The following is a 24,996-nucleotide window of genomic DNA, read 5'->3' as shown; positions in this document are numbered from 1 at the left end:
ATGGCAGCTCTGTCTTCAGTTCATAGAAATGTTCAAACATTGCAACCTATCCTCATTCTCTATTTTAGCGCCCAGTCTCGTGTGCCCAACTTCCAGCTGAGCGATACTGCCAACAGCTTGCTCGTGGTGACGCACAGCAAGCGCGGCCAGACTAAAGGTAGCGCCGATACGCACAACGCGTACACAAGGTCAAGCAGAACACAATGCGGGGTCTGCTTTCTCACCCCTCAGACGCCATGGAGACGTTCAAGCGGATGCTGCACCAGGACCACGTGCCCTCGCAGCTGGCCGTCACCAGGCTGGTGCAGGCCCTCGGCAGCCAAGGTGACGTGGCGGCAATTAGCGAGGTGCAGTCGCTCATGGAGGGTCTCGGCACCAGCCTCAACGTGTCTGCCATGTTGTTCACCAACAACACGGCCCTGGCTCACATCAAGCGGTAAGCCCCGACATTGCGACTTTGGATTCACAAATGGGAGTCTACACGTTGAAAAAGTTCTGCAACTTATTTCGCCAAATGCGGCCCATCACACAAGGAGCAATAATTTTAGCATGTTAGCGCCAGGCAAGTGCGTGACGAGACTCGTTATGACACACTCTTAGCATAAAAAGCTTACTTAGCAAGCAAGCAGAACGTCCAGAACAAATGGAGACACGAGCATAATAGGATTATTCATGGCTTCCTTTTAATGTAGTGAAAACAGCCATCCTCCACCGCCCCCTCAAACAACAGCGGACAAAATAGAAAAGGCGTCGCGCATCAAACTTTCATCACGCCACTTGCCGCATTAGCACCAAGTCTGCAGCGCGGCAGAAAGTGAGAGAAACAACGAGACGGGCTCACGCCCGGGTGGCCATCGTTTGCGTGGCCCTGTCAGCTTGAACCTTGACCTCGGTGAGCGCTGCCCTGAGCCGCTCTGACACGCGCGGCCCCGCTGCGCCTGAGTCGAGCTGACTGCTTAAGAGCCCGGGTGGGGAAGCCGGAAAGCAGAGAGAACCGCATTTAGCGGGGCCCCCGCTGAATTATTCAGACGGTCCCGGTCGCAACAATCAGGGTGGATATGCTCAGCCACCTCTGGACACTTGCGCACGCCGCTGCTGTTAAATATTCATTGCCATGGCGACTGCGGAAGAGGGGGGGGTGGGCACAGTTAAGTGTACTCGCCAGGCCAGGTTGCCAGATTGAGTTGGCCGATATCTGTAGAGCTTTGGATTTTCACGGTTTTGTGCACCAACGATTCACTGAGCTGCAGAAGTTAAGGGAAAAAAAGGCAATATCTTTCTGACGTGAATTCTTGGTTTTGTCCTCAGGGACGATTTGGAGTCAGCCGTTGAGATGCTGGAGGAACTTTACACCAGTCCGGACAGCAAAGGCCACAGCATGGCCTTTGTCTTCCGGAAGGTTTTGGAGGAAAACAATGACAAAGCCATCGACAAGCGTAAGGCACACAACACCCGAGTAGCGTGCAATTAAAAAAAAAATAAAAAAAAGAAGACTTTGACCAAAGGTGCCCATTGTGTTGCAGTGAGCGCCATGGCTGAGCGGCTTGCCAACCACTTTGCCTGTTATAGACCGGCTTCAGATCTGTTCCTGACCCTTCTGGACTTGGGCAAAGTGGAAGATGCCAAGTTCATGCTTGCTGTAAGTGTTGCCACACGTATATCAAGTGCTATCTCAGCGGAGTACCTCAGGGCTTTTGTCATTCTCTCACCGTCTATGTCCTTTCCTATCATGACTGCGATGCGAACGACAAAGTGTTCCACATTTCTTCATCGTTATTTTTTTTAACTTCTTGACTCTTGTGAAGAGGAGTCCCTCAGGGCTGTGTTCTTGGGCTCCAGTCGTTCGTTCTATTCGAGATCTCTTTCTACACTACATTTCTAGGCCTCGCCTCCCTGCTTCGACACTCCGCAGCCATGTGATGGCAATTAAAATTCACAGCAGAAGCAAAATGGAAAGTGCTAATGTTTTTAGTCCATCACAATTCCTTGGTGCCTCTGTCCAGTCATTAAAGTCTCGCGACGGCCGGATGCATTCAGCCACCGCAGGTTTTGACTAATTTATCCAGCCTTTTGCATTTGCGTCCCACGGCGTCTGCTTCTCCGTGGTCGACCGCCTCAGACTACTACTTCACTTATTTAGGCGCAGTTCATGCCTTACAGCTCAATGGCTTCGCCGCGAGCTCTGGGAAATGAATATGTAGACGCTAGATGGCCGGAGCAGACGGTGACGGATGGCCGAGAAATAGTCGATAGACGGGTGCTAAATTGAAGAGACTCACAGCAATTACTTCTCGCTCGCTTGCCGGAAGATCACCCCGCTCAGGCGTTTGCTTGCATGTGCGACTTAAGTGCCTGCTAATGAAAAGATGTTTCACGGAGCGCTGCACATCATCACGATTTCAACAGAAATATTCAACTTTTTATTTTTTATTTTATTTGCAACACTTTTTTCCTACAAATTTTACACGTAAAAATCAAGCAGTACATCTTGAAAATGAACGTTAAAATTATTTACTTCATTCAAGAAACTAGAAGGCACTCAAAATGAGGGTGATTTCATCACGTCTGCTCCTACTTTTTTTTTTGCAGACATCTATCTGGGGTGGTATTCCTTTTCAATCATTGAACAGCTTCGTCTGACATGATGGGCTTTAATGAGCGCTTTCCCCCTTCATCACTAATTCAACCCAAACTATGGATAATGTTCCATCCAGACCTTATATGTATCCCTGGACAGAGTTCAGCTATGCAGCAGCGTGTGGTTTGACCCTTGATTGCAATTTCTCAACGTAATCATGTTATGTGAATGTTTGCAACAAAAATAGTTGTTTGCAATACAAAAATCCATCCTTACATTTTTAGCTCAATGCACTAAGGCCAATTACAAATTGGAATAGTGCATTTTTACTTATTGGTCAGATGCTAACTATTGTAGCGGTGCTCACCGAGAATGGCGTAACGACATAACCTATGTGAAAGTTTTTCATCCGCCGTCCCTCACGTATAGCCTCTTAAGGCCTTGCCGTAGCAAAGCGAGCGCGCCCATCCCATCACACAGTTAAGCAAAAAACTCTGAAAAGCTTTTAAGTAGACGGACACCACGCACAATACGAGCCTATCAGGAAAGGCGGCGTGCGGCTGTGTGGGGGGGTGCGCGTCGAGTTGTTAAGAAGTACAAGCAGGAACATGTGTAAGTGGAGAGGAAGGGTGAGACGTTCCCCCGGAGCAGCTGCAGCTTTTAGGAGCAGTCTGGTCGCTAAGGGGACCGAGGCCGAGGACGAAATGAATAGATAAAGAAATCAAAGGCCAGGGATGTGCACCGCATGGCTCTAATTGCCCGATTGTACTCTCGCTTAGAAGCACACACGCATGCGGATGTGAAATTCACGCAGAGCCGTGTTGTGTAAGAATGTACGCATTTGACATGTCTCAGGATCCGTTCGGATTAAGGAAGAAGGATTTATGTCACACGTCTCATCTCTGACCATGCACTTACGTCTTTAAGATTAATCCAAGGCTGGCAACTCGAGGCCTTTATTGATTATTTTGGATTTGTGTTAAAGGCATCACGAGTCTCCTCTTAAACGATATTTCCTTCATTTTCCATCTCTCGCTGCAGAGGGTGAACGCCTTGGCCGAGCAGAAGGAAACACTTGTATCCTTCCTGGCGCAAGTGTCTCGGCGGCCAGGACAGGTTCGGTCCCGTTTTGTTCTTTATTTCTTTTTGTCATTAGCCTGGAAATGACTCTACCTGTCCCTTTCCTTTGTTAGGTTGGCAAAATCCAGACCCTGCTGAGTTTGATCCCCGACTTTACCGAGAAGGAAGTGCTGTACCCTTACTTAATGAAGTGTCACGGTAAGAGCCGCACCGTGCCGTATTTGTGCCCTATTTATGTTTGAAGATATTGATTCATGACAGGGCTCAATGTTTGTAAATGTTTGCTTTAGCGTTATCCCGGTCCCCAACCCAGACAATAATGGATGTTCATTTAAATGTATGTGTGCCGAAGCACAGTAAGAAGACAAGCTGGGCTTCTTGAAGAACACATGTCGACTAATGAGTTAGCCGTCCTGCTTAGCCTAGCGTGCTAATCGCTACACGAGCTGCCACTCAGCGGTGCTTTGTCTTACACGCCGAGTGTCCAAAGGCGAGCGGACATGACTATTTCATTAGCATTAGCCAGCTGCTCAAAGGGGCCGTGCGTTAGCGCACTTGCGTTAGCACACTTGGATTCCCTCTTCATTTCTCAGTAGACATAACCTGCTTATTTCTTCTTGGAAGGAAAGAAATGGAGGAAGATAAACGCTAAACATTACTGGACGTAACGTTTATTTTGATGCTGCTTATGGGGACAAAATGAGCCCTTTGCTCGCTGAAGTGATATTTAATGTTGACTCTGATGTGCTTTACGCGGTTCCTCCATGCTTGCGATTCTTTCTCGTACTTTACTCAAGGTTCATAAAGTGCCGCAAATGTGGCTAAAGTGCTTTTGAAGTGCTTGAACTTGGAGCAAGCAAGGTCTGCTAATGGCTTTTGCTTCCAAGTTTCATTGAGAAAGTGGCTTTTAATTAATTTTGATATAATACTTGAATTGCGACAACGTTCTTTTTAATTAATATCTCCGCAGCACAAATTTGAGTTGCTTGAAAGCTTGGAAATCCATCTTGAAAGTTGAATTTGACTTTAACAAGGTGTCAAAAGCCTTGTTAAGTAAATGTACGAGTCACGCTTTCTCCAAATGGCAGCCGCGGACAAAGACCTGGCGTCGGCCAAGGCGTTGCACGAGCGCATGCAGGAGGAGGGACTGGTCGTGGATGAGCTGTCACTCAAGCGGCTGGCTGTCTTATATCGCCAGGCGGGAGAAACGGCGCCCTTCCCTGAGCCCTCCGTGAGTCCCGCCGCTGCATCCACAGTCAACACCAAATCATGTTTGATTAGAAAAAAAAAATACTCTGAAAGAATAATTTCATCCAAGTATTTTTGATTAATTGAATTTGAAATGACATTTACATGTTCAATGAAAAAAATCTAACTGCCCATTCACCAAGCTACGTCAATGTAGAAAACAATCTCTTTAAAAATATTTAATTAGCAAAGCAGACGATGAAGTTTGTCTTCAAAACGCACTGAAAAGTTCTGCTTTAAAATGAGCCACGGAGCACTTTGAGCGCAAATGGGACGGCGGCAGAGTGACGACGCGGGGCCCCTTTATCGCTTTGAGATGGTATCAATGAGTGCTGTCTGGCTATTTCTGCTACTTTGGAGCCTTTTAGCACTTGACACATGATGTAAGTAGCCGGGGGCCTATTTTCGGAAACCGCGTTTTGTATATACGGACACTCAGAAGGCTCTCATGAGGCCCCCGGAGGCAGGTGGGCCGGCAGCCCGACTCACCTGTGGGATGAAGGTAAGAGAGGCTCTTGTATTATTCAACATCCGTCAGCAGAGTGAGGTGACGTGCTCGGCCTTCAGGAGGTAGAAAAAGGCATGGTCATCCCGGTTTACGAATTTCAGTGCAGGACATTGATTTGACCTTTGCTCACGGAACAAATTAAGTTCAGAAAACCTCCATCCATCCAGCCAAACAAGAACAAAACACATAACCATACCTGGTGTGGATCAAAACACTGATTAATTAACAAGAGGTCGTCTGTGTGTACGTGTGTCAAATCCTTTCTTTGTGTATTAATGGGGATTTAAAGATGAAAGGAGACAACCGGTTTGGAGAGTGCAAGCTATTTAAACGCACCCAGGAGGGCGCGCTCACTCGCACACAAACACACACACACACACACACACACACGTCACTGGAGTGCCATTTTGGGTTTAATGCCAATCTGTCTGTCTTCCTCCACAGGAGTCATTCAAGTTCTACGCCGACAAATTGAAGGAGAGGACGACAGTCAAAGCTCAACCCAACGACGACTAAAGCCCTAACCCTGCCCCCCTTTATTGTCATCCTCCATTTTCGATTTCTTTTTTTTTTTTTTACATAATGTAAGTGGTGTTCCGCTATCTTGTCCTCTGCTATCAACATGACTGTGATGACTGTGTACAGAAGTATTTATGCTAATAAATGATGTTAGGAACCCACATGTTGTGTTATCAGTGCTGTGTAGAGGAAGTAAGCGTGCAAAAAAAGACAAATTAGATGCTCATTTTTATCATATCAATTAACTGGATACCACTTTTCCTTTGTTTTGTATTTACAATAGTTAATAAAAGCTGATGTCATTATCCTGTTTGTATTAGCAATCAAAAATAATTTGGATGATTAAAAATGATTAATATGATATTACTGTGAATTGTAACTTGGCATTTAATATGAAATTTTGATATACCTACTCAAAATTAGATTTTAAAGTCTTAATATGACTAAAAATAAAACAGATCAACGATAGTAGTTATTTGACTGAATGCTTTACTATTTTGGCCTAATATACAATGGATGCATTTACATGTGTCCTCTGCTTACAAAACCAGTTTTATACAATATTCAACATACAATCTTTTTATTTTATGGCATTTACCTTCATTTCTTTACACATATTTTATACTGACACATGCATACAGTACAAGCATTGTTAAGCTTAATAACAAGCAAATATTATCCCCCTCCCCTCACCGTCTTCACGTCCACATTCCTGCGGTGCTCTGCTGCCATCCAGCAGCAGACTGCGGTACCCCACAATGATGGAAAAAAACAAGGTAATCGTTTCATTTTGCTGTTTTCCATCATAATTTTTTGTCTTTATTAAAAGCATTTTTGTGATTATTTTCCACAGGGGGGTCAAACTTTGCTGAGGTGAGGTGATAATGAGAATCCCATTCACCAGTCCTGACTGGATTTCTGCTTGATGAATTTGAGGCAGATGTAGTAGAGCACCATGAAGACCAAGCACACGGCCAGCAGCACCAGGTAGCACGAGTACAGAGGGTACTGGTTCATGTTCATCATCTTTACCACCTAAGCACACACACACACGATATTTCTTCCTCATTGTAAAATATTTGCAATTTATGAATGGTAAATTAAAACTTGAATTATGATTGCAATGGGAGTTTATTTTACTTTATTTATTTAATAATTGTTGATTAGTTTGTTTTCCCATGTTTCAACAATTGTGTCTCTCTTTTACTGCATGCGAGGGCATCACACCATTCATCATCTTTTGTGGTACAATAAATTATGTCTGTGCGATTGCAAATGTGTTTGACTTGCATTTATTCCATCCACGTCCAGGGTGAAGTTGCCGACACTGATGGCGTATCTGTTTCCTCTGAACTGCACGAGCAGAAGCCCCTGGAAGCCCCAACGCATGAAGGAGGCATGAGAGAGCCACGACGCCACTGCAACACGTGGGAAGCAATTTTAATAAACGTCGTCCAAGTCGACCCGACCCGGCGCGTCGGCTCACCCAGCCACATGTTCTCCAGGCTGATGACGAAGCCCCCTGTCAGGTAGAACACAGTGAAGAGCGAGTTGCCCATGAAGGCAGAGGTCTGCAGAGTAGGCAGTGCTGCGGCCACGAAGAGCGCCATGGCTCGGCTGCAGTAGACCATCAGCCACACCAGCAGGAAATTGAGCAGGAAGCGCTCCGGGGCCTCGTTCAGGCCCGCCAACCAGTAGATGGGCAGCGCGTACACCAGGGTGAACACGCAGTGCTCAGGTAACTCCCCCAACACCTGCAGCCACAAACCAGGCTCATCGAAAACCTGTCATAGTCGACTACGGGCACAATGCAAAATCCTTACAGAGCCACCTTTGCTTATCAATTTGAAATATTTGAAAGTATCTTGAAAAATATTAAAAACAATCTGCGGATTGGTGACTCCACAGGTATCTTGAAAAAGTAACAGTCACTTCAATGATGATATGATTTTGCACGCATCTTTGTTTCTTTACTGATTACTTGCTTTTACAAGTTACTTTATTAGTAAATCAACGGCATCTGCTTGAGGTTACAATCATGCAACGCTTTAACAGAGTGTAGACACACTGTGGAACCAACATGGAGCAAGGCTGCCCCTTTGTGGTGGTTTGATGCGCCATACCTTTGCAAAGAAGTAGGAAGTGACGGAGTACATGCCATCCTCCAGCTCGTGGTAGAGCATGGCCCTCTCTGCGTGACCTACAAAAAAACATTTGCTCAGAACTTGAAACGTGTTCGACTTGCGCTACCACCGCCTATCAACTAGCTGAGCAACGTGATCTCTCAAAATCTTTGTGAGTGTCATTCGTGAAGCATTCAGAGAGTTGATGATGGACTTTGGTTTCAAGTCGTGCTGGCTGTTTCAGTCATTATCGGTACACATAATCAACTTCACCATCTTTTGATTGAGCGTCATCATCATTGATAACGTATATGACTTGCGTCGAATGGCCTTGAACCGTGAACTTGGTCGTTTGATAGAAAAGAACTCTCACATTTAGCTATGACGTCCAGCACCACAGCAAAGGGTGTGAGCGCTCCAATCATGTAGAGCAGGGCCACGCTGTCCTGAATGGACAGAGGCTGCTCTCCGGCACCGTAGTACAAGAAGCCCACCAGCAGGGACATGAGCAGGGCTTCTAGGCCGTGGACCAGCACGGTGACCAGGTCTCGGTAGTCGTTGTACATGTGGCGCCTGATGAGGATGGCAAACTGCTGGAGGCCCGGTAGTCTGTCTCTCACTTTAGAGATGACGACGACTTGGTCGTCTTCCGTCTTGCCGGACTGCGAGGAGCTGCTGCAAACCAGGAACCAAAATATTTATTATTTAAATAATATTATTTCATGTTGCTATGCTAACATACTGCAACCTAATTGCAAAATAGCAAAAAGAATGTGAAACAATTTTTTTGAAAATTCCCACCCTGAAGTCAGGTACCATTTCCAATGCTTGCTGATCAAATGCTAACATTTAGCATGTTAGCAGTTGCGACATAGCAACTTGTCCCCCTTATTTCTAATAGGAGCAATGAAGGTTGATAAATTGCTAACATGCTAAGTACGAAGCAACCTCTCAGAGTGCATCAGGGCCGTGCCGCTCTTCCACATGTGGTCGTCGGTGTCCCCGACCCGTTCCGAAAACTGCTCCGCCAACATCCGGGCCCGCTCCAGACACCTGGCCTCTTGCTCGGGACTACGGCGGTCTATACTGATCAGGTCCACTAGCGTGCAAAAAAATAACCTTGTTACATATCTTCTACGTGCATGGTAACAAGGCGGAGAACTCTTGTGGTCATACCGTAGAAATCGGAAGGATTGCAGTACCGAGGGCACGGGTGGCCCAGCGCTGTGAAGTAGGGCACCATTTCCCGGGCGGCACCGCAGTACACAGCTGAGCCTGACGACAGTAAGACCACCAGGTCGAAGAGCTGGAAGATGTCGGAGCGAGGCTGGTGGACCGACAGCAGAACAAGACGGTTCCCCCGGGCCAGGCGGGACAGCGTGATGACCAGGTTGTGGGCCGTGAAGCTGTCCAGACCTGACGTGGGCTCGTCCAGAATCAAAATACCTGGAACACGAAATGGTTGGTTTGGGGGTTACTGGAGAGGGTCCAGAGGGTGTTCTAACCTGGGTTCCAGAGGAGTTGGACCGCTATGCTGACCCGCCTCCGCTCCCCCCCAGATATCCCTCTCACGTAGTCGTTTCCCACCCTGGTGTGGGCACACTGCCTCAGTCGCAGCTCGGCGATGACGTCGTCCACCTGAGGAGAGGAACAACTTTTTGGAACCTGATGATCGAATGCTGGCCTTGGTCGACCCGGCGGTGTTACCCTTTGGTCCCGCTGGGCCTGCGTGAAGTGTGTGGGCAGCCTGAGTTTGGCCACAAAGGCGAGCGTCTCGCGCACGGTCAGGTGAGGAAGGAGGCGGTCGTCCTGCCGCACGTGAGCAATGCTCTTCTTTACCAGCTGAGGCGTGTTGGGGCGACCGTTGATCAGAATGTGGCCGGACGTCACGCCGCCGCTCTCGTCTCGACACGTGATGATGTCCAGCAGTGACGTTTTGCCGCAGCCTGCCTTGGCACAACCACACGTTGATCACGACTCGTTTAAAAGTTGCCTCTGAATCTCTTAAGTGTTTTTACCCGAGCTCCCGATGACAGCTAGCATCTGGCCGCTACGGACGCGCAGGCTCAGTTTGTTGATGGCCGTCTGCTTGTCACCTTTCACCTCCCACGGCAGCTTGAACTCTGACAGTTTCTCGTACCAGGGAATCTGCGCCGCCGTGTCCACCTGGTGTCAACACACACACACACATGCTTGGAGGCCGCATGCTATGTGCCGGCCGTGCCCAAGTTGTCACCCACCTCATAGTGCAGGTTGTTGACTTCCAGCTGGTTGCAGTCCCCGCTGTATGTGAAGTAGAGGCTGCTGTCCTCCTCTGATGAGAACAACTGATTACAAAAAAAGTACCCTTAGTCCTACTCGCTGCTTCCAAGCCTACTCGAGTTTTGTGTCTTGCTGTCATGACTGAGTCAAATCCATGCAGCAGGTAAACCATTCTTAAAACTTCACAAGCATGAAATGAGAACTGACCTGCGGTGATCCATTAATGTGAGTCAAGCTAATATTTGTGTCCATGATGACGCAAGACGACACTTGTCAGGTCAGATGGTCATCTCACCCCCGTGCGCACCTCCTCCTCTCTTCTTCTTGATGTTCTTTTTTCCAGCTTTCCTCTGCGTCTCTGTGTCCGCTCGGGGAAAAGTCTCCTACGAAATGATGTGCCGTCACATTAGCTGCTGCGTTCCAGGAGAAGCTGCCCACCTCCCCGTCCTCTTTATGCGAGTCTGGATCAAAGTTCCCTGAGATAAGGCCACATGCCCCAGTCTCGTGTTTATGGCTCTCTCCTGTTAGTGTGCGGGCAGCTGGAGCTCATGTGGATGCGGGCTGAAGATGAGCGGACATTACTCGATGAAGCTAGAGAGCCCCGGCCTGGACGGCGAGGTCCAAGAGTCCTTCAAGTTTGTGTCGGACGTCGAGGAGGACGGCGGAGATGAGACTGCTGAGCCTCAGTGCAGCCTCAGTGCCAGCAATATCACCTACACAGTCAGGTGGGAGCTTTGGAACTCTAGTCAAGTTCTAATACTGGTTGTCAAAGCCCTGGTGTGAATCCCATTTCGCCCACAATGGGGTTGTTTGACTCCAGGTCTTGATCTTGAGTCCTAATCCTTGTTGTCACCCTTGTTTTGCTTGTCTAACTCTGTGTTCACACCCACAACGGCGCAAACGCTGATTCCTAACCACGCACAGGTGCAAAAGAAAAGTCACACATGGCACAGTTAGGCCGCGCTTTGTTGTAGACTTGGGCCAGGTTCCAAAATGTGTTGTATTATGTTTCTTGTGTGGACATTTGTTTCCTCGCAGCGAGCGCATCGGCCCCTGGTGGACCCTGCCCTCCTACAGGAAGCGACGAACTCGGCAGATCCTCAACAACGTCTCCTTCCATGTGGATAGCGGGCAGATTATGGGTATCCTGGGTAACTCAGGTGGGCTGCCAGCTGTTGTCTTGTTTTGGCGTCGGGTTCCCTGAAACTGCAACACTTACCTCCGAAGTGTGGCATTTTAGCTTGAGTGTGAGTATTTTGCACAGGTTCCGGAAAGACCACCTTGCTGGACGCCATCTCAGGAAGAATCGGCAACTCCGGAAGCCTGTCGGGTGACGTCTTCGTCAACGGCAGAAAACTGGCGAGAGAAGAGTACCAGGACTGCTTCTCCTACGTGCTGCAGGTGACACCCGCAATGCCAACAATTGTTGCTGTTTGCCTTGGCAAACTCCAGGAAGAAAGTCTTGCAAAAGCTTTGTCAGTACTTGGATAAACTTTTTTTTTTTTTTTTTTTTTTGCTGCTCCGTGGCCTCCTCATGCTCCTAATCCATCAGTGAGAGGTGCTCAAGTGTATCCGAAGCCTGAATTAAAAACAGTGGCTTAAAACAGCCCCTTTCAAATTATCTCCCCGCTGGCTGATAACACGCACATGCACACACATTTGTAGGTCCAGGCTAAGCCTTGCCATTAACTTTGTCTGCTAAGCTGCAGATGAGGAGCTGATATGGGCACCTGATATTCAAGTCATTCGCAGGAGAGACTCTGCCGAGGAATGCAATTGGACGGCGTGTTAATTGAGGTTCAAGCAGTGACTGCGTGTGTCATTGTCAAGTGCGTTTCAGCGTGCGTTGGAAAGTTTCAGTCTTGTTTTAACATGCTTGCATCAACACAGTCTTCACCGCGTGTCAACAGAGTTGTCACCACACAGCCTTCATAGTCGCTATGTCTTTACTACGCATCAACATAGAGCCCAAAAAAAAAAAGATTGATATGTACAAGAAATATTCAATATGTTTTGTTTGCGCTACCAGAGCGACAACCTGCTGAGTTATCTGACGGTGGAGGAGACTTTGACCTACACGGCCCAACTGGCGCTCAGAAAGCACTCGGCCAGAGACATCCAAAACAAGGTGAGACCCAACATGAGCACATTTTGCATAGGCACATATTATAAAAAATGCTTATAAAAAAATAAACATATTGCATGTTATTTATTTATTTAATTAATAAACACTTTGTATGGTGGAATAAACGTGAATGCATTAAAACAATAAAATGATTACTGAATTATTTTTTCTCAAATATGTCAATTAGCATGAGTAATTTGGTGATACAATTTTAAGTCATCATGATACTCCATTGTTGGTGTGAAACGCCATTCAAGGTGTCAGCAGTGATGGCCGAGCTGAGTCTGAGCCACGTGGCCCGCAGCGTGATCGGAGGCCGCGTTTTCCCGGGAATCTCTGGAGGCGAGAGGAGGAGGGTCTCCATCGCCGGCCAGCTCCTTCAGGACCCCCGTAAGTCTGCGCCGAATGATGGAGGAGAAAGTAACGTCTGCTGTTATCAAACCACCATGAGAACGAGAGTGACAGCTCATGGCTCGTTTTATCAGGTCTGCGCAACTCTGCTGAGGACTGAGGCCCTTGTCCTCATCATTCAGGATAGAATGACTGCACACACACACATACACGCACACGCACATGCACACACACACACACACACACACACACACACACACACACGCACACACGGAGCGTGAGGAGTTCCCATTGGCTTCCTCTCCAATCAAGCAGAAAATGAATTAATCTCCGTTTAATTGCACTTTGAGAGACAATCTTTTAATTGTCCTCATTAGACTAATTAAGTCCTAAATAAGTGGGAGCTTATCTGCACTGAGTTTTCAAGTTTTAAGCGAGCACGATGTCCTCATCGGCAGGAGTGATCCTATTGGATGAGCCCACCACGGGGCTGGACAGCATGACGGCCAATCAGATCGTGGTGCTGTTGGCCCAGCTGGCCCGCAGGAATCGTATCGTGATCGTCACCATCCACCAGCCTCGCTCCGAACTCTTCACGGTAAAAACACACTCGGCAAATGATAGCCAAGTCAATGGGAGAGGTTTTCAATATCAAGGTTGCACATTTGATTCCCTGCTTCCGCAAATATTGGTCCCAGTTTGATTCATTCATTAGCCTTTAAGAGGTGGGGCCTGCTAGGATGGCATCCCAGTCACTTAGTACTCCAGCAGTTTGCCTCATGTGGCTGCCATTATGATTTATTATCATTTGGACTTGGAGGAGGTCATTTTCTTGGTTGTGTTTTGTTTTGGCAGGTGTTCAGCAGGATTGCACTGATGAGTCGTGGTGAGTTAGTGTTCTGCGGCCAACCTGACCAGATGGTTGACTTCTTCAGCCGCTGCGGGTACGAGTGTCCAGAATACTGCAACCCCTTCGACATCTACGGTACGCGTCCCACTCGCCAACACGAGTCCGAAGAGCGAAGCCGTGACACGTTGCCCCTCCCGAAACAGTGGACTTGACGTCGGTGGACACGCGCAACAGCGAGCGCGAGGCGGCCACCTTCGGCCGTATGCGCGACATCACCTGCTCCTACCAAAAGTCGGCCATCTTCGGGTGCATGCTGGCCAGGACGCAGGAGAGCCTGGGCGCCCGCTGCAAGGCCGCCGTCCCCTTCAAGAGCAAAGAGTCTCCCACAGGCTCCGCCAAGCTGGCCGTACTCCTCAGGTCACCCAAATTTGCCTTGTGGGGTCATAAGTCATCATGTCAGCTAAGCTAATAAAGATTAGCATGCTATGTTTCACGATTAATTGCAAAAGATTATCTGATTATTAGTTCAAAAATGTAATCGGCACTAACTATGAAAAAAATCATGCAAATTTTAAAAACACTTAAATGTGAACAATAATTATAACTACAAATTTTTATAGTAAAATAATTGGCAAAAAATAATTGGTGAGGGAGCCTTGATACTTGTAAGTATACAATGTATAATGTTCTTATTTTTTTATTTTATTTCCTTAGGCGGACCATGCGTAACCTGTCGAGAGACCGAATGGGGGTCCTGATGCGGCTGTCTCAGAACCTGATCTACGGCCTCTTTGTGGCCTTCTTTGTCACGCGGTTGGACGACGATGTGGCGAAAGGCGCCGTGCAGGACCGCATCGGCATCATCTACCAGTGCGTCGGCGCCTCGCCCTACACCGGGATGCTTAACGCCGTCGCTCTCTGTGAGTAACGCCACCAGAACAACATCCCTGGTCGTGACTTTTGTCACTTGTTCCTAGGCAGAGTCTGAATCGAGCTCCATCCCTGATTCAGAAGTTAACTCTTTCTGAACAGATGAGAGGCGTAACTTGAGATCAGCGACCACCCTCAGTTCCTTTCAATTAAGCTACAAACTGCCACTTGCTATACGGAAGTGTTTCTCCACTGGCCGTTTTCTGCGTGTGCGTTACGTGAGACTGTGTGCGCGCTACACAAGGTTCATTTTTTATGACAGGACGGGTGAACTGAAGTAACCTCAAATGTTCATGTCTCAACACTGGGAAAGACACCTAGTCAGCGCTTTTTTAACACCATTTCAAAAGGCAAAAGTTACGTATTGTTAAAATAATGGCCTACATCCGTTTGTTTGTCAAAATGAGCAATTACAGTAGTGATTGCGTTGTATTTATTAATCATTTCATTTCAGGGGTAGAATTGATTAACCGGTTGAATGAAATCTTTTGTCAAAATATGATCAAGGCCAGAGTTTCCTGTGCTGGTGTCTGATCAATCTGATAAGAGTCAATAAAAGATGCTTTATAAACACCTAAACGGCCTGAGGAGAAGGAGGTGGACATGACACTGACCTTGGATCAGTGAGATAACAAGTGCCACCACGGTCAATGACCCTTGTGTATAATAATAATTATAAGAATAATAATGAGAAGAAGAAGGTGATGATCCGACGACGTTTGCAGTTCCCGCCCTGCGAGCCATCGGCGACCAGGAGAGTCAGGATGGCTTGTACAGCAAGTGGCAGATGTTTCTGGCCTACGTGTTCCACATCCTGCCTTTCAGCGTCGTCAGCGTGGTCATCTTCACCTCCTTTCTTTACTGGTACGCCATGTTGCTCACTTCGCTCACTCCAAGCGAAAAAGACACTCGATCGCCACTACTATGGGTTGCCGAATCCTTTTTTATTTTCAGGACTGTGGGAATGCACGCGGAGATATGGCGCTTCGCCTGCTTCACAGCAGTCGTGACGGTCCCTCACATTACAGGTGCTCTGGGCTTGGCTCAGCTCGAGCGCGTCGTAACTTTGCCGTCATTGTTGTGCGTCTTCCAGGTGAACTACTGACGGTGGTCCTGCTAGGGGTAGTCCAGGACCCCAACATGGTCAACACTGGAGTGGCCCTGCTCAACATCGCCGGGATCCTAGTGGGCTCCGGATTCCTACGGTTGATAGTTACAAGATGTTTGCTTCAAGCTTTCAGGCTTGTTTTCGTGTGTGTTTAGTTTAGATTAGTTTGGTTTTGTTTTTTTAGTTTGTGTGAGAGGTTTTTCTGGGGTGGATGAATTTATTTTCAGTCTGTGCAAATGTTGAGATACTGTTGGTGTGAACAGAAGCACGGCGCAGATGCCGACGGTGTTCCAGTGGCTGAGCTACCTGACGTTCCAGAAGTACAGCTGCGAGCTGCTGATTGTCACTGAGTTCCACGGGCTTCACTTTACCTGCAGTAAGCTCCAGTTTGACATTTAACCCTAGTGGATGTCTCCCTCGCTCACGTGAAGTGGCACTGCCCGTTTGTCTGCAGACAACTCCAGTTTTCTGCCGGGACGCTGCCTGATCACACAGGGTGACCAAATTGTGGACGAAGGCTACCCTGGCGCCGTGGGGCGCTACACGCTGGACTTTGTGCTGCTCTACTCCTTCCTGCCCGCCCTCCTACTGCTGGGCATGGTCACATTCAAGATCCGAGACAGATTGGTGCTCCATTGACGTCGCTCGGCCACACCTGCTGAGCTTAATGCAACAATGCAGCCCACATAAATAGTAGCATTCATGGTTGATCAATTTTGACAGACTATATCAACAAGTGGTATTATAAGCAACATAAGCTGTATGTACTGTGTCAAGAATTATTTGATGCCTGTTTATTATCCATATTCAAGGTCGAGTGCCTAAATGTTTTTTTTTAACAAAACTCAATTATTAAACAGATTATTACCTAACACACTCAGAATATGTATTTTAATTATGATTGCAGTAAACCATCGCATGGTTTGCAATCACAGCTCATTTTTGTATTTACTTTAGTACTGTTAAACAAATTTGTGCTGTACTCAGTGTGATGTAATTTCTCTGTCGATCACTAGATGGCAGTAAACTTTTATCCTAGCTGTGGGGGTGGCCATCACCGAGCTTCGTCCAGGCATAAAACACGCACTAATATTACGCACTGATAACAGTGTTTTTTGCACATAAGACGTCAGTAACCGTGGCCATGTCGCTTTGACCTTATGATGTTATCAGACAAAAGTAAGGGGTTAAGCAAAAGTGCCATTAAACTTAAGAATTTGACTTTCCAAAGAGGCCACATATTTAAATAAATCGTACCGATGTCGCGTTTTGAAAATTCTTGCGGTCACAAGAAGCCTGGTGCATTCTGGGACGTGTAGTATCTGCGGTGTGTAGATTTCCGCGGTTACCTTGGCAACAAGAGTAACCGGTATCTCGTCACTTCGTGCCAAATAGCCTCAATGAGACTGTTAAGGGAACCATTAAACGTGTGTTTCAACACCATCTGTCTTGAAATTACCTCTTAATGAGTAGAAGCCAATTAATTGTTTCACGTTCACGAAGGGTCATCATAACATTGCAGCTGTCGTGGTCCATTCTGGGAGGTTTATTACCTGCTACCATCGATCGTTTTTAATTAAATTTAATCTTCAGGGTCCAATACAATTATTCCGTATCTTTACTTTTTAGTAACAAAAAGATAATAATGATCAGTATTACAGAAATGAGAGGGGTGTACTCACTTTTGTGAGATACTGTACGTGAGATGTCCTATTTTAAGTATATATCAGCAGGCCATTGACGTTAATAAAAACTGTTGATTCAAATATACAACATGTCATGCTGGAAGGTCATAACAGTAAGACTCAAACTTTGCTCATTCAAAGTTAAAACAACAACAACAACAACAACAACAATTAAAGCTTGTATTTTTTTCAAACAATAACACAAATGGAATGAAATGAATCCCTTGTAGATGTACAATTTTGTCTCAGAGTAAATGCAGTAGATTATCAACTATGAGTCACTTTCAGGAGATTTTTATTGTGCTATTTGTCTTTTTATAGCAGATATAAAAACAACCAATGCTTGAAAATTGTGTTACTGTCTTGCGAAAAACAGGAATGAACCATCTGAGTCAGCATTAGATGAAATACTGTAATTAGCCAGTGTTTATGCACGGGTATTGTTCTGTTTCATCTTCCTGACTGAGTTCAAACGCTTGGTCCAATCTCCCAATGCCGTCAGTACTGACAAGGCGCTTTCCCATGTCTTCTGACCTTCATGCTCAGACTGCAAGAATTGGAACGGAAAGTCTTATCTTATCAGGGCTTGACGACTATTTTTATTTCACTTTTTCTGTTGTGCTAACACACTTTCAGAAGGATCCAGAAACCAACTGACACTCCTTGTTTTTCCTGTCCCGCTTCCTCTTTTCCTGTTGGTCTGCTAGTGTCTTCAGTTTTAACACCACCCCGGTTACTCCAGTCCAATCCTCTATGAGAATTTATCAATCTGTCCTAAGAGTTTAGCAACAGAAGGATTAAGCATGGAGATTGAATGTGGCGTCAAGTGCAGGAACATGGTTTAAAAGAGTTTCCGGGGAAGTGACTTTGAGGGACTCATGAAGACAACTCAAAAGTATTACCATCCAATCAATACAGTCAAGAATCACTTGGTTTCCCTTTTGCCCTGGAGCTTTGATTCCACCTAATTACGGGATGGTAGTGCCCAGGCCACTGCCACTCCGAGAAGGTCTGAAGTCCTGGCAGATGACGGCCAGCCTGTACACATTCAAAATGACCACCAGGAAGTTCTTAATGGCGAAGAAGACCAGCATTTGGTGGAAGACGTCGAAGAAGGTCATGACAGTGAGTCGCACCATCAGGAAAGGGCCGTCCTGGATAAACAAGGCCTCCACAATACTCCAGATGTCCGTGCTGTGTTTGGTCAGAAGGGAAACCTCTCGTACATCCTGTTCGTCCACCGAGTCTGACTTGGAATTCACCACTGTTGGAAACAAGCAGGAAAAGTGTTTTAAATGTTAGCAGTTTTCGCCACCAGAGGGCAGTACAAATACAGCATAGTGCTTTCGTGGAGTACCGTCATTGAGTAGGTCAAACTCATCTTTTATTAAATACAGCCAAACATTACTCAATTAACTTAACATGGCCATTTGGTTTTTGGAATGTAGGAGGGAACAGGAGAACCAGACTAAAATCCACACTGGTAGAAAGAGAACTCCACAGAAGGAAGGCCATGTCCCGGATTTCAACCCACAACCTCTGAACTATGAGGCGGATGGACAGGACCTCAAGTGAGTGAGCGTTTTTACTCTACATCATCAAATTGTTTATTTTGATGCTTTAAAGTTTACATTGGGTACATCCAACCTTGAGTTTACTCACTTGATATCAAATAAGCATCAGATTTTATTCCCAATTCAAAAGAGGCCATATTCTGATCTGAAGATATGAGCCCAGGAGCTTTTTCTTCTCCTGTTAATGGCCTCATGAAACTCATAAGTGCCTTTTTAATGGTTGCTAGCTCGAACAACACTCATGTTGAAATCATTAAAGTGTAAATATCCAGTTTATCCATTATCACCACTTTGCAAATTTGCTCATGAAAACGCCGCCCGGCTGGTATGAAGAGGGAATTTTCATAAACTTAACTATTTGCTGTGCATTCAAAGGGGAAGCGTGTTTATAAACATGTTGCACATACGTATATAACATTTTCTGCGTTTACAAGCTGTACAAACACAAAAGCCGCACCCTAACAAGTAGGACACGAGATAAACAACACAAAGAGCACCAGTGAGTGTTTCATTTAAGAGCTCTAAAGCGCCACATAAATATTAGATCAAAGCTCCCTTGAAAGCACATTAATAAAAGCATCTTAGATCATGACATTTTCATTCGAAAAGGGGAAGTCAGCTCCAAATTTTCTGTGTCGTAAAATGTTCTGTGCGGCCCACCTAGTCGAAACACAGTGTTCTGATGAATGCTTCATTTGTGGAATATGAATTAAAGTTTTCTGAAGCTTAGCCCTGATTGGTTGAGACTTGAGACCCTGCAACTGTGATGTCATTTTCACTCGACAGCAGGTGGCAAAATGGCCGATTACAATGGCGGTTCTGCATTATTAACAGCAAGTAAAGATGAATTTCCCTTTGTTTTGTTTTTTTCAAAAATCACCTGTCTCTGCTTTTGGATGATTATCACTTTTCTTTTGATGTGATGAGTATGTAGCTAAACAACCATAAATGTTTTGCATTCGGACTCAGCGCTAGGGATAAAATGAGCGCTGGTTTTCAACTTTTTCCTTATGTCATCAGCGGTGGGGGCGGTGACCACAGGTCCTTGGTGCAAACATTCAACTGCCACTTTACGGCAAGGTGCCAACAAACACTAGTCGTGTGCCACTTTGTAGACAGAGGCACATACAGTGACGTACGGGTGTTAAATTGGTGACCTCATGACTGAGCTCTGGTTTGGTTCTCTGCCAGTGAGAAACCAAACTGCTCTTTGAAGATCTGCAAGTTGACTCAAACCCGGGACTGGCATCAACTGCAGTGCCCACCCGACACAGGCATCAGCTCAATGTGGAAGGAGCGTCGTTGTCTGTGTCATTAGTATGACATTTTTGTTGTTATTTACTCACCAGCCAAATGTAAAGGAAACTGCAACATGCTCCACGTCCATACAGCTAAGATGATATAGACCAACTGAGGACTGTTCTCTCTGAAAAAGACAACACACAGCGAGAAATTTGTCTTTTGGTCTGTCTGGTTGTCATTTTCAATTGTACTGATAAGCGGCAAAACACCAGCGTAGGCCCGCTGAGCAAACATGATAAGAGCCACCCACTTGACATCTGACAGCGTCTCACTCGTGAATTCGAGGATGTCCGCCGCCGTTCCGACGAAGATCAGAAGGAGCTGAGAGAGTTCGTCCCTGGTGACGCCGCCCCCCAGGGGCAGGAGCCACTTTCCCACGATGAGGAGAATAAGCAGGATCTGATGAAGAGCGAGGATCCACTCGTTGGAGCACAACGCCTGGTTGATGTTCTGAAAAAGCCAGAATTGATAAGAGGGGAAAAAAAGAGGTTATTTCTTCGTTAATGGACATCTGGATGTGTTTACGCTTGGCTCGGACTGTTGTAGCATGCAGCTAACTGGGTTCGTGCGCTGTTACGAGACTCTGCTGGATGTTATTGAAGCCTACCCCCACCCTGAAAAGAAAAAGGGACCAAACATATGGTTTCTTTTTGGGGATAAAAGCTTTCTGAGGTGTATCCATGACTCACGGGGTACATGGGTGTAGTGGCAATCTTGCAATTGCTCCAGTATTTACTTTTAAAATGTTCCTGTGTTGCAGTATCAATTTTATTATCTAGGCTAATAAAACAAAAGTGGATACATTTATCTGACAGGATTGTTTTCTTTGTGGAGATCTCCAGGGATTGCTTCTAAGACCACACAAAATTTTGATTTTTGTCTTCAGATACAGTACAAGAAATCTTTTGTTTAACAGCATGCTCTGGTGTATAATATTGCACTTTCTGTCCACTAGTGGCTTAATTGCGGCGTTCAACTTTTCCTGACTTTTCCCAACGGATTCCGGCCAGTGCTCTTGAGAAGGCTCTTTGTCTCACCCCTTCCAACAGTCGGTTGCGCCTGCGACTTTGAGACGTCTGCTGCTGCATGCATTACGTCAACACTCGCATCTTTGTGCAATGTTCCTCGTGTGTTTATTCTCTCCACACTGCGAACCCAATTTGTCTGAGATTCTAAAACTTCAATGCTCCTCGATCTCGTGTCAAGCCAGTGACTGTGTAATTAGCTAAAGATTTAACTGTATTTTTTTTTTCTTTCGACTCAGGACTGATGATGTGTCAGCATGTTGTTGACTGTCTGTGTTAGTCTGACACAAAGTTGGGGGTGGCAGTGGCTCAGTCGGGAAGGTCTTGGCTCAAAGAACTTGGCTTCGGGACCAAAAGGTGGCTGCTTCTGCACTCTTAGTCCAGCATTGTGCTTTTATGGGTCAAGAGACTTGAGTCTTTTGAAACTTCACTTTACCAGCTTGTAAACATACACATCTCTTTGTTCCTTTATTTTTGATGGTGTAAACGTACGGCAAATTGAAATCCACAGTATATGGTCAGTTTGGTTAACAAAATACCAAAATTCCAAATGATTCAAAAAATGAATGGGTGCACATAACTTTTTGGGGAACACGATATAGACTCATGACACCAATCATCTGATAAAGAGTCTCATGACAAATTGACTTTATGTTGGGCTACCGTCACTCCTCTGCATCCTGACATTGCTGAGTAGATTCCCCCCCAAAATAATCTTGACTGTGTCACTCATTGCACAGCACAACTCTGCAGGCTAATAAAACACGATTGTGAAGTCCTCTTTACCTCAAGGTAGTTCTGGTACGTGAGGTTTTCCCCCTTGGTCTCGTTCAGGGTGATCACTTGTTTCACGTTCTCCCACGAGTCAAGCTTCTTGCACTGCGACAGGGCATATTCTCCATTAAGACCTTGCTAAAGTACATCTTGTAGCAAATACAGTTAGCAGCACTTTTATCGGCATTGCACTTAGAAACCTAAAAGTAGTCAAAGATTCAATTAAAATACTACAAGATATTTTATCCCGTCTGAAAGCTGATGTCAAACAAAGTAATTGGTGATAATTGTGAGATCTCCACCTGAGGGTCGCCGGCTTTGTCCTGCTGGTAGTGGAGCTCCAGAATCCAAATGGAGGGGATGATACTGATGAGAAAGAGAAAGATGGGAGGGGAAAACCTGAAAGAGAGCATGCAAAAACTCCATGAGAAGGCACAGCGGGAACAGATTATGTCATGCAAATAAACCTTCAGCCACCATTTGAGATCCTTTCAAAGTTGCTTTCTTAGGATTTGTTGCAGATACAATCAAGCAAATTCAAGGTCTCCTTCAGTGTTCCTGAGGATCAAAATAAAGCGTTTTGTTCATCCTGTCTTGGAATAGCGCAGGAGAAATTGCAACAGGAAAAAGTCCTTCAAGTTCTCCTCTCCTGTTCCTAATATTTTGCTTTCCTCATTCAGCTACAAGAGGCTTTTAATGTCAATCATAAGAAATAAGTGTCTATTTTTGGCATCCAAATATTTCATCTCTTACTTTTTGGGTATGTTTACTGAACAAATAGACTGAGTTCCTGCAAGGCTTCTTCCTGCATATATGTGGATGTCAGAGGAAGTCACAGCAGCTTGAAAAGTGGTTTGTTCCACCCAATCCCTTCCGTAGAGCTTCTACGCCATCCTAATGAGTCGCCTTGCCCCTGAAATTAGAAGGCTTACATACATCCAATCCATTTCTCTTCTGCTGTGGCTCAACTGATGTGAAGCTTTACATTTCTCAAAAGTGTTATGCTTGTCTTTCATAAATGTGGGAGCAAAATTTCTTCATAAAAATATACAAAACTGAAATTTATCTCGGCTGGCCAGGAACTCTGATCCTAGAAAAGCTCCCGGCCTATTTTATTTATAAATTTTATTTTTAATTTTATTTATTTTTAAATAAACATCCGTGTTCATGTCCTGTTTCTCAACATCATGCTAGCCCCCCCCCCATTTCAGGACACGCGGGACCACCCTGTCCTCATTGTCCCGTTAAACAATAGCAGCAGCCTGACAGAAGATTGAAGTGGGAATAGAAAAAGTGCCTCGAATGCGCTTCTTTTTTACCATTTGTAATCTTGACCTTTCCTCCTCTTCAGCGTGACGATCATCTCCAGCAGCAGCGGCACGAAGAGCAGCGTGAGCAGCCAGAAAATGTTGTCCCCCTTCACCCACGTCACCCGCCACACACCCGCCAGCGACACGAAGAGAAAGAGCGCCCTGGTCACAATGGCGCACGTAAACTTCAACACGCTCAGCATCATCTTTTTCCTTCCCCCCTCCTCGAGCCGGTACAGTGCACACTCCTGACTGACAAACTCGACATGCACGATGAAGTTTGTGGCACTCGCACACACGCAAAAAAAGAAAAGAAAAGTGGGCTCAAAGCTGAAGCTCCACCCCCGAGTGGGATTGGGAATGGGGGCTGCCGCATGAATCCACTCGCTTTAGAATAAAAGCTTGCCGAGTTGATGTTGAGGATTTATTCATAGATGGCAGTTTAGGGACTCCGTTTGCTCAAGGGTGGCGTCCACAAGATGGCGCCAAAGATTCCTGCATGCTGTAGTATTAGGTGAACTACGGTAGTAGGAACCTTTGATTAGGGCGGTATTCCTGAGGGGTGAATAAACGAGGGGGGACACTTTTTGACTGTTCAATTAACTACCGTCTCACGTCTGGTTCTTCAACGTATTACTATTAATTATAAATTAATAGATAACCCAACATGGTGTCAGAAGTGGTGCTAAAAGGAAGATACCACGGAGTTGGAGGTCCCGGACATTGAAACCCTCACAACAGGGAGAGCAGGTGCAGTCCGTGTGCGTGACGGTGAGGAGACGCAAGCATGGAGAGGTTCCATGTGCCGCCACCGGAGAAATTCACGTTCAAGCCAGAGGAATGGCCGAAGTGGATAAAGCGCTTTGAAAGGTTCAGAGTAGCATCCGGACTGGAAACACAACCTGAGGGAAACCAGGTAAATGCCTTAATCTACACAATGGGAGAAGAGGCCGAGCATATCCTCACGTCATTAAGATTGACTGACAGAGAGATGACCGCCTATGGAACGGTGAGGGAAAGGCTAAATGCACACTTTATTTCAAGAAGAAATGTCATTTTTGAACGAGCCAAATTCAATATGCGACAGCAAGAGGCGGGAGAAACTGTGGACAGTTTTATTACTGCACTTCACTGTCTATCGGAGCATTGTGGCTACGGTGCGTTGCATGAAGAAATGATCCGAGACAGATTGGTGGTCGGATTAAAAGACAAAAAAACTCTCAGAACAATTGCAGCTAGATCCGGACTTGACTCTAGAGCGGGCCATGACAAAGTGCCGTCAGAGTGAGCAAGTGCAAGAAACATCAAGACAACGATGTCGTGATTAGTCAAGTAAAAAAATATCGTGCTGAAGGGTGGCCAGAAAGGTTCACGGCGCCATCTATCGTTCAGCCATACTTGCCAGTCTCAGGAGAGTTCAGTGTGCAAGACGGATTGTTGTTGAAAGGCACTCGGATTGTGATTCCAGAAGCTCTACGCTCCGACATCATGAGTAGGTTGCACGACGGACATCTGGGAATACAAAAATGCAGGGAGAGGGCGAAACAGTCAGTGTGGTGGCCAGGATTGAGCAAACAAATACGACATGACATAGAGAAGTGTGATGGTTGTGCTCGAGAAAGAGTGGTCAATAAAGAGACATTG

At 46.0% G+C, this 24,996-nt stretch overlaps 4 protein-coding genes and 1 long non-coding RNA gene across 7 annotated transcripts in view; 3 read left to right on the top strand and 2 right to left on the bottom strand.

Moving 5' to 3' along the window:
• lrpprc (leucine-rich pentatricopeptide repeat containing) overlaps window positions 1-6,094 on the top strand; it is a 33,489-nt gene extending 27,395 nt beyond the window's left edge. Inside the window, exons 31-38 of the mRNA XM_088384380.1 lie at window positions 69-157; window positions 232-436; window positions 1,309-1,436; window positions 1,524-1,639; window positions 3,620-3,694; window positions 3,772-3,856; window positions 4,747-4,889; window positions 5,859-6,094. Of these exons, the coding sequence (XP_088240506.1) occupies window positions 69-157; window positions 232-436; window positions 1,309-1,436; window positions 1,524-1,639; window positions 3,620-3,694; window positions 3,772-3,856; window positions 4,747-4,889; window positions 5,859-5,930 (913 nt within the window). The 3' untranslated portion in view covers window positions 5,931-6,094. The remainder of the gene's footprint in view (window positions 1-68; window positions 158-231; window positions 437-1,308; window positions 1,437-1,523; window positions 1,640-3,619; window positions 3,695-3,771; window positions 3,857-4,746; window positions 4,890-5,858) is intronic.
• Window positions 6,095-6,496: 402 nt separating this feature from the next.
• On the bottom strand, window positions 6,497-10,847 carry abcg8 (ATP binding cassette subfamily G member 8). 2 transcript variants are annotated; one of them, XM_088384375.1, is made up of 12 exons: window positions 10,526-10,847; window positions 10,297-10,383; window positions 10,075-10,222; window positions 9,764-10,002; window positions 9,562-9,694; window positions 9,233-9,502; window positions 9,005-9,155; window positions 8,430-8,731; window positions 8,057-8,133; window positions 7,420-7,687; window positions 7,224-7,351; window positions 6,497-6,968 (listed from the first exon to the last, which is right to left on the bottom strand). In XM_088384375.1, exons 1-12 carry the CDS (start codon window positions 10,568-10,570, stop codon window positions 6,831-6,833), a joined length of 1,986 nt encoding a protein of 661 aa, XP_088240501.1. In that variant the 5' UTR covers window positions 10,571-10,847; the 3' UTR covers window positions 6,497-6,830. The 2 variants fall into 2 exon arrangements, with proteins under 2 accessions (XP_088240501.1, XP_088240502.1); XM_088384376.1 differs by having other exon boundaries at window positions 10,297-10,370; window positions 10,526-10,846.
• abcg5 (ATP binding cassette subfamily G member 5) lies at window positions 10,592-16,554 on the top strand. Its single transcript, XM_088384374.1, has 15 exons — window positions 10,592-10,777; window positions 10,847-11,043; window positions 11,357-11,478; window positions 11,583-11,719; window positions 12,348-12,446; window positions 12,701-12,833; window positions 13,253-13,392; window positions 13,650-13,779; window positions 13,848-14,061; window positions 14,359-14,564; window positions 15,300-15,438; window positions 15,529-15,602; window positions 15,668-15,779; window positions 15,946-16,058; window positions 16,137-16,554. The coding sequence occupies exons 1-15, from the start codon at window positions 10,601-10,603 to the stop codon at window positions 16,319-16,321; spliced, it is 2,178 nt and encodes a 725-aa protein (XP_088240500.1). The 5' UTR covers window positions 10,592-10,600; the 3' UTR covers window positions 16,322-16,554.
• Window positions 16,555-17,533: 979 nt separating this feature from the next.
• Window positions 17,534-23,822, bottom strand: LOC148393517 (transmembrane protein 26-like). 2 transcript variants are annotated; one of them, XM_088384379.1, is made up of 7 exons: window positions 23,362-23,822; window positions 22,345-22,441; window positions 22,055-22,147; window positions 20,494-20,693; window positions 20,288-20,367; window positions 18,504-18,631; window positions 17,534-18,405 (listed from the first exon to the last, which is right to left on the bottom strand). In XM_088384379.1, the coding sequence occupies exons 1-7, from the start codon at window positions 23,556-23,558 to the stop codon at window positions 18,286-18,288; spliced, it is 915 nt and encodes a 304-aa protein (XP_088240505.1). In that variant the 5' UTR covers window positions 23,559-23,822; the 3' UTR covers window positions 17,534-18,285. The 2 variants fall into 2 exon arrangements, with proteins under 2 accessions (XP_088240505.1, XP_088240504.1); XM_088384378.1 differs by having other exon boundaries at window positions 17,534-18,631.
• On the top strand, window positions 18,649-23,807 carry LOC148393518 (uncharacterized). The gene is made up of 3 exons (XR_015860212.1): window positions 18,649-18,733; window positions 18,816-18,938; window positions 23,394-23,807. It is a non-coding gene; the product is annotated as an uncharacterized LOC148393518 (long non-coding RNA).
• Window positions 23,823-24,996: the final 1,174 nt, after the last annotated feature.

The sequence above is a fragment of the Syngnathus floridae genome, chromosome 9 (genome assembly GCF_059516105.1).
Source record: "Syngnathus floridae isolate MCC-2025c chromosome 9, RoL_Sflo_1.0, whole genome shotgun sequence".
Lineage (NCBI taxonomy): Eukaryota > Metazoa > Chordata > Actinopteri > Syngnathiformes > Syngnathidae > Syngnathus > Syngnathus floridae.
This window is presented reverse-complemented; position numbering and strand designations above follow the sequence as displayed.